This window comes from Lycium barbarum, chromosome 8, assembly GCF_019175385.1.
Source record: "Lycium barbarum isolate Lr01 chromosome 8, ASM1917538v2, whole genome shotgun sequence".
In the NCBI taxonomy this organism is placed as follows: Eukaryota; Viridiplantae; Streptophyta; class Magnoliopsida; order Solanales; family Solanaceae; genus Lycium; species Lycium barbarum.
This window is the reverse complement of record NC_083344.1, coordinates 25,929,368-25,937,930: the sequence shown is the minus strand read 5'-3', so window position 1 is coordinate 25,937,930 and position 8,563 is coordinate 25,929,368. Positions and strand designations below refer to the sequence as shown.

At 34.6% G+C, this 8,563-nt stretch overlaps 1 protein-coding gene across 1 annotated transcript; it reads left to right on the top strand.

Moving 5' to 3' along the window:
* The first annotated feature begins 3,726 nt into the window (after nt 1-3,726).
* Nucleotides 3,727-4,540, top strand: LOC132606068 (protein PELPK1-like). Its single transcript, XM_060319390.1, has one exon. The coding sequence runs from the start codon at nt 3,878-3,880 to the stop codon at nt 4,208-4,210; it is 333 nt and encodes a 110-aa protein (XP_060175373.1). The 5' UTR covers nt 3,727-3,877; the 3' UTR covers nt 4,211-4,540.
* Nucleotides 4,541-8,563: the final 4,023 nt, after the last annotated feature.

Genomic DNA, 8,563 nt, shown 5'->3' with positions numbered 1-8,563 from the left:
ATCGTGAAAGGATAGAGCATATACTTGGCCAGAGAATTGCTGTTGTTTGGTATACTTTGCCATTGAAAATTTGTTGTCATCCGATAAGAATTGGTTATTGTTCTTTCTTTTAAAAGAACTGGTTTTGGTCAGCATTTTAGAATAGCTGGTGGTTTATCGTCACTGCCCGACAGCACTAGTTGCTGCTGGTTGCGCTTTTCCTATAGATCTGATTAGTCGGCGCATTCTCATATGCAAATGAAATATGCCATGCCTTGTTATCTCGTTATGTTGTAGACCGTTTCTGACACAAGTGCCGCCTATTATGTATTTATGCGTTATAATTGTTACACCTTAATTATCGTGGCATTTCCCTAGATCTCTAACATATGCTTCAAGATGTTTTCATTCATTGATTATGTGATATCTTTCTTTAGTTGCTGTTTTCCTTATTAAAAATCCAAATTATCCTTCTTTTTGAATTCCCACTTATTAATCCTTTTCCTTTCATTTCTTTATGCATGGCCATCGCATACGAGTCCGAGGGACTCGTTCTTCTTCCGCATTCGGTGTTGGGCTAAAAGCCCAACGCAATCTTCTTGGGTCACTCCCCATCAATTCTGCCGCAACAAAGAAAAAATAGAAAACAAGTTTCTGGGCCGAAGCCCAACAGGCAGTAGCAGCAGCAGTCCAATTCGCAGCAATACAAAAAAAAAAAAAAAAAGACTGCTGGGCCGAAGCCCAACAGCAGAGAGATCCAACAGCCCCATAACGGGCTGGGTCCATTTAATTTATACTTTCTTATTTCATTTTCATTTGATTTGTATTATGTGACTAACCTATTACTTTGTTTATTTTTGATTTAGATGAATTCAGTAAAATTAATGGCTTTGTTTAGTATAATGGGTAGTTAATTAAGGAAGACTAACAATTAATTCTATGAGTTATTCTCTTCTTTTTTCGCGTTAAAACTATTTATAAAATCTAATATTTGTTTGGGATAATTGATTTGCAAAATGTCATGACTATATATTTTAAGTAAAAGGAATCATATTTTATTTCTTGTTATCTTAATTTCAAAACACCACTAATACGCAAATATAAATATTTTGTAAATGACCCTTCAAGTTTGGAGTCAACCATGTATTTTCAGCTATGCGTAGCTAATGAGAAAACGGTAAAAGGATAAAGAAACTCATATTAGCTATTTTTGTGTATATTCCTAAAATCATAAAATGGGGTCAATTAATGTGTGTTTATAAACCTATTTTATATAGCATTATTATATTTTCTTTCAAAACCTTAGCAACATTTTGTGAATTTTATTTTTTAAGAGTATCTAAAACCCTCTTGTATGTAAAATATTTTTTACAAGTTTTATTTCTAAATAGCATCTTAATTAAAGTCTTAGCAATATTTATAAGTTCCATTTAAAATGGCATTTAAAGTTCTTTTATACAAATTATTATCTCTTTTCCCTAAATCTTATTTTAATTAACATGATTTTCTTCTTAAAAACTTTAGCAATATTTTAAAGTCATTTTCTAAAATTTAACCCTGCATTTAATTAACCTAAGTTTGGTCGGATAACCGTAAGTTAACGGATTCTAAAGGATGCCTAACCCCTTCCCTTTAGGATAATATAGAGCCCTTACCTAGAATTACACTGGTTAAGCAGACTATTAATTAAGGTTTAGTTTTAACTTTGCCTTAGTTAACATCTAGGTGTCCTAATTCACCATTAAATTAATTAGGTGGCGACTCCTTAAAACAAAATAAATAGGAATCACCAATACGTCATACTCCCTAATTAACTTCCGGGTTAAAATGGGGTGCGACAGAAGGGACTAGCCTCACATACCTTTTCGGTTAGCTACTCTATCGCTTGATCGTTCTCCTCCAATGTTCACGTTTCTACCTTCAAGAGAATTCGTATTAACATTAGCTAATCAATCACATGAACATGCTCAACTAAAGCTAGAGAAAATTGAGCAGCATTTCCTTTGTTTCAACGACTTTCTCCATGTAATAAAACAACTCCCAAATAGCAATAGCAACTCCCATAATGTCACAATTAATAGATTTCTCTAGCTAAACATTGTTCACTTCTCAAATTCACTTTCAAAGTCATCTATAACCATGACTACAATACAAAAACATATTCATTCTTCCCATAATATTTCCTCAACGTCATTAGCATCATTCATAACAAGATTATACTCATCTCATACTAAAAATCATGGCTCAATTCAACTTACTACTCAAAATACCGTTATTTCCCTATTTGAGCTCATATTCTACTTTCTTCTCTAGTCCAAGTCTTTCAGCTGCTCAATACTTTGAATAACATGAGCTAGATGTAAAACTCACCTTTGATTATGTAGGAATGATCTTTGGATGAAGATACTTTGCTTGAGAAAAACCCCCAACTCCAATACCAAAGGATTTCTTGATTTCCACTAACCCTAGTGAGCCTCTTTGCACTTGAGTCTCTTGATTCTTGGTGTTTGATCTTTGATTTCTCTTGGATTTGCTCTTGATTTTGGTCTTAGCTCATAAGAAGACTTGTTGAGAGAGAGTTTCTAGAGGTTTCTGTGTCCAAAAATGGTGAAAATATGATTTTGGATCGAATTTGGTCTATTTATAGTGGTCCAGAAAATTCTGGACCGACACAACATGCTGCGAGCTTTGCTAGACGCAAAGCGTGCTTTGCTAGATGCATGTTGTGTCGCAAGTCTCGTAACATCACCAAAATTCACTGTCACACTTTGTTGCTCGCATGTTGCGCCACAAATTGCGCCATAATGTGACATTTTACCAAACTTTCACCGAAACTCAACTCCGATGATCCGACGAGTCTTAAACCTTCCCGAGGCTTACTAAACATGATTTTACTCCATTCTATACCCAAGATGGACATATCTATCCCCATGACCTCGAAAAATTTGTCCTACTTCCCAAGGCTAGGACAATTAGCATTCGGCGAAACTCAACGTATGAAAATGAGAGGTTTAACAAATACCTGCATAATTCACCTCCAAATCAGCTAGTAAACGACCCCTTAGGGTCAAGTATAATACTACTCCCTCCATCTCTATTTATGTGATGTAGTTTGACTGAGCGCGAAATTTAAGAAATAAAGGAAAACTTTTGAATCTTGTGGTCTAACAAGCCGAAGATATTTGCGTGGTTATAAATTATCTCGTTAAGCGCAAAAGATAAAATTTAAAGTTAAATTGTTGTCAAATAAAGAAATGTGTCATTCTTTTTTGGATCGACTAAAAATGAAAGTGTTTTATAAATTAGGACAGATGGAGTATAGGTTTTGTAACTTTTTCCCTCAATCACATTGCGGATGAGAAGATGCACGAAGCATAGGTTTTGTAACTTTTTCCCTCAATCACATTGCGGATGAGAAGATGCACGAAGCATGGAGAGAGGAAAAGAATGATTCATTCACCAGGATACTCTTCCCATGGATAACAAAGTTGTGTTCAGAAATTCCTCAACTTGTACAAGAAGCTCCCTACCTTTCGTTATCTGTACAACTTATCCTCCAGTTTCTTCCTTATCTTTCTTTTTGTTTGCTTTGTCTATGTCGGCTTAATGAATGTGCTTCTGTTGGCTCTCATAGATGTTAAATTGTGAGCTGTCTTTTATCTTTTCTCCCCTTAAATTATACAGGTGAGCTGTACTTAGATGAAAAACAGAGACCATACAAAATATTTCATAGTAAAATAGCTAGTTGTGGTGTAGTTAAACCAGGCCAAACTCCCCACCACACAAATCATTTGTTGTTACCATTCTCCACACTTTGCCGTCTATATAAACTTTCCTCAAGTCTCCATCTTCATCCACCAAAGTTCACTTGGAACTGTTTAAATCATCTGCTACAACAATGGCTCATCTCTCCCTTTACCTTCTCTTCGTCGTTGTCTTATCATCAATCAGCAGCCATGCAAATCAAGCGGAGGCTCACCGTCTTTTGGACGTACCTGTGCCGGATCTGCCAAAGCCTGATCTCCCCATTGGCCTCCCAAAACCCGAGCTACCGGCATTACCAGAGCCTGGACTTCCCACGTTACCTATGCCCAATCTTCCACTGCCAGAACTTCCAAAACCTCAGCTGCCAACTTTGCCCAAACCGGAGTTGCCAGTACCTGTGCCAGAGCTTCCCAAACCAAAGCTACCAGAGTTGCCAGTACCGTTGCCCCCTCTGCCAAGCCCCTAAGTATGAAGGTTCCCTCAATGAAGGAAAGTGTACTACATGCTATCCAGAAATAACTCATTTGTATGATTGTTATTGTTGTATATTTTGTGAATGCTATGTAATGATTTTCTATTATTTGCTTTGTCTGCTTTACTTCTGTATCATATTTTTTAAAATATTTGGTATGCGTTACTTGAGCCAAGGCCTTTCCAAAGCAACCTCTCTACCTTTACGAGGCAGGGGTAAGGTCTCCGTACGCTCTACCTCTCTAGACCCATCTGTGAGATTACACTGGATATGTTATTGTTATTGTATCTCATCATTTTAATGTTATTAAAATTTTGTTTGTAACTCTCTTGTTAGTAAGTCGATTGTTTGTGGCAGTTAACATTCTTAAATTCCTTCCGTTAACGATTGCTCAACTCCGTATTACTACTACTGTCTACTTGCATGACCGCAAGGTTAAAAATAGTAGACTGTATTTACCAACAACTGAGGAATATCCACAAGACTTAAAAGAATTTAATAGAAACTCTATGATAAGAAGAGTTTTGTTCATGATTTGAATCTGCATCTGAGCGTTGCTATGTTCGAAGGCTTGTGCTTTAACATTTTCACCCTGAGCTAACTGATTTTGATTTCTTTGTTTTTCTCCTTGTAAAGACTATTTTATTTTATAAAACAACACAAAGATACATGCTAGCCCAAAATCATACACTATCTTTGACTTTAGACTCAAAATAATACATATTCTTTCACATAGTGTATTAATAGTTCTTATTTTTTAATTAAAGTGGAGCACTTTTAGTCATAACTCTAACCAGAGTTTAACTTTTTAACGGAGACAATATTTTTTCCCTCCAAAAGTATAGCTTCTCTGTCACTCTGGCGTTCTCTCTTCTTTCTTACTAAGAGAGTAATACCCAGCCCACGAAAATAGAACGCCAATTCATATTCAGCCTTAATTGCATCTATAGTAAAATTAGTTATTTGAGAAAAATAATGTTTTATAGACGCAATACTGAGAGCCAATCACCTCCTCTTTATGGTGAGAGTTTCCGCTTCATTACGTTTCTTATCCTGATTTTGTTAAACCTTCTTGTATTTGTTTATTTTTGCAGCAAGAATCTTTCCATTATTTTATTTCTTTTACTTTTTATAGTGATGATTGAAAAATTAATGACAAAACATAGCAGAGAAATTTTTGTATTTGCTTATTCTTATTGAATGAACTTTTTAGAATCTGTTGATTTTTGGGCCATCTCTTTGTCCAGTTTTTATACTTTTTCGAGTCAGTTTATTCTATGTAGTTTTCTTATATTGTTAGTTCTCTTGAGTTTTTGTATTGTTAGTTCGTTTGAGATCTAATACAATGAAATGTAGTTTTCTTATATTGTTAGTTCTCTTGATTTTTTGTATTGTTAGTTCGTTTGAGATCTTATACAATGAGACTATGTATTGGTGCAAAAGCAGGGGTGTCTACCACCACATCAACAGAACAAAGCTATAATTTTTATAGTGAAATGCAATTTTTCATAACGCCACCAAAACTAGTGCCAAGATGTCCACTACTATCAAACAGAAACATAGATCAATTTAGATAAATGATTTAGTGAGAAATCATGAAAAGAGCAATATGTATTCCTTTGAATCTTCGTTAAATTAACACTACATCGGTAAATCTCAGCAATACCGGCTTTGCAAAATCGAACTTGGTTTTCAAACTTCTAGGTAAAAGGGAAAATAAATCCTGCAGTTGCGCAGAATAAAATTTGAAATCAAGGAGCTCCAAATTAATACTCCCTCCAGATAAAAAAGAAAAAAAAGTCCACTTAACCTTTTTTTTTTTAATAAAAAAAAAGTCCACTTAGCAAATAAAAAAAGAATTAACCTTATTTTTTCATATTTGTCCCTATTAAGTGTTATATGATCAAATCCCAATGCCTATTTAATTAGGGGGTAATTTAGTCAAATTACCTATTTTTGTCTAGAAATTAGTATTTTCTTAAGAGGTGTGCAAATGGCTAAGTGAACTCTTTTTTTGATTCGGAGGGAGTATCACTTACCCATACCTTAGGGATCCTCCTCATAATGCAAAATGAACCCAAAAGCAGCAGATCCAAATATCAAAATAAAGAGCTTAATGCAGATGTGATGTGTTTTGGCTCCAACAGGCTGGGAATATTCTCTATGTAAGAAAAAAGAACAGAGGTAAAGAGAAGTTCGTTTGATTATTGTGACACGCCTGCTCTATGTTAAAAAGTTAACCCTAGTTAGGAATATGACTAAAAGTGTTCCACTTTAATAAATAATAAGGATTATTAATGCACCATGTCAAAAAATATGTATTATTTTGAGTCTAAAATCAAAAATAGTGTACGATTTTGGACCTTTTCTCTCTCTTTTTGCTTTGAAAAAAAAAAACCTACGACTTGGAAAGGACAAAGTGAAAAAGGAATTTTTTTTATGAGGTTGAATGCTGAAAGTTACAATCTCTTTTCAGTTCTAAGTAAACATTACTTAGAGCATAACAAAATTATAAATTTCATTCTCTCTCCATCCTAAATTATTTAAAGTGTGTAACACCAAGTGTGCCAAGCAACATTTCGTTAAGAATTTACGATCTTGGTTAGCTCTGGAGGATCAAAAGAATGAGAAAATGACAAAAAGGTCCCTTATCTTTAGTAGTAGGTTCAAATTTCAAAATAGCCCCTTAAGTATTACTTGAGAACTTTTGGTCCTCTAAGTTTGCCAAAAGTAAGCACGTTTGGTTTTCGTTAGAAATTTACCAAACTATGATTATTAAATTTAATTGGAACTGTGAAAATAAAAATAAAAATTTAATGGAAACTCATAGTTGGAAGTACAGATTTTGGAGTTTATGCTATTTTTGGTCTATTTCAAGAGTATGGTGCAATTTTATGAGGTGCAATTTCAGTTATTTTTGGTCTATTTTTTGTGTCCGATGTAGTTTTTATGTTGCAGTTTTTTGGAATGTTGATGAAAATTTTGGTGTTTCTTGTTAAATTTTTTATCCCGATTCTGGTTAAATTTAACATTCGTAGTGGTAAATATTCGACAAGACCAAAAGTGTTCGCTTTTGACAAATTTGGAGGACCAAAACTGCTCAGTTGATACCTAAGGGACTATTTTCAACCTACTAGCAAGCATAAGGACTAGCTTTATCATTTTCTCTCGAAAGAGCTATAAATCTGAGATGTAAGTGGTCGTTTGGTAGCTGGTTAGGAGTAAATTATTTATGCATTAAAATCCTGCATAAGTAATATTGCGTTTGGTAGCTAGTTATGGAGTAAATTATTCATATATAAAATTGGTACAGTGTTTGGTTTACAGTTTAGAAACCGCATAACTAATACATGTTTAATTTATGAGGGAATCTATGTATTATTTTATGTAGGATAAAAGAAGGAATAGTTAATGCATGAATAACTAACCTTGCATAATTAATACATGTATAGAATAATACATAAATTCCCTCATAACTAATCCATGTATTATTAATACCTACATAACTCTAACTAGCTACCAAACGACCCCTAAGCGTTTGTCGAATCCTTTTATCTAAGAAACCATAACATAATAGTGGGCAAGATAAGCTTTGGAAATACTTCCAAGATTAGTCACATAGTCAAACAGTTGTTTGAAAATACAATAATTAGGCGAGTCATCTGTGAAGGATGTCATGTACCCTTAATGTAGACGACGATGACATTTGAATATGCTAATCCCACTGCCATCTTTGGTGGATGAGCTATAAGTTATAACAGGCCAATGAGGTATTGCCATAATGGCCAGACACAGGTGCTAGGATTTTTTATTGTCTTGAGCTTTAATCTGCTTGAGAGGACAATAAATGTAACTATGTTCATTTCTCTCCATTTATCCCAAGGGAAAAAAAGAAAAAAGGACTTGAGTAATAACAAAATGATTTACAGCAGTTAGAATTTACGGTTTCTGGTGCAATCTATTTTCTAATTTTAAAGCAAATTTTTTAAAATTTCCTTCCTTCCCGTCACCTCACCTTCCCCACACACTTCAATTTATTTATTTGTTCATATATCCGATGGTTTAACAATATAACACCCCAACCTCTTGGTGAAGTATCTTATGAGTTGGCCTTGCCATCTGTTTTATCGGGTGTTCACCCTGTGTTTCATATTTTAATGCTGAAGAAGTACCATTCGGATGGTTCTCATGTGATTCAGTGGGATCGGGTGTTACATGATCAGAATCTGGAATTTGAGCAGGAGTCGATAGCCATTTTGGACCGGCATGTTTGGAAGTTGAGATCAAGGGAGATAGCTCCAGTGAATATTGAATGGAGGCATCGTCCAGTCGAGGATGCTACTTGGG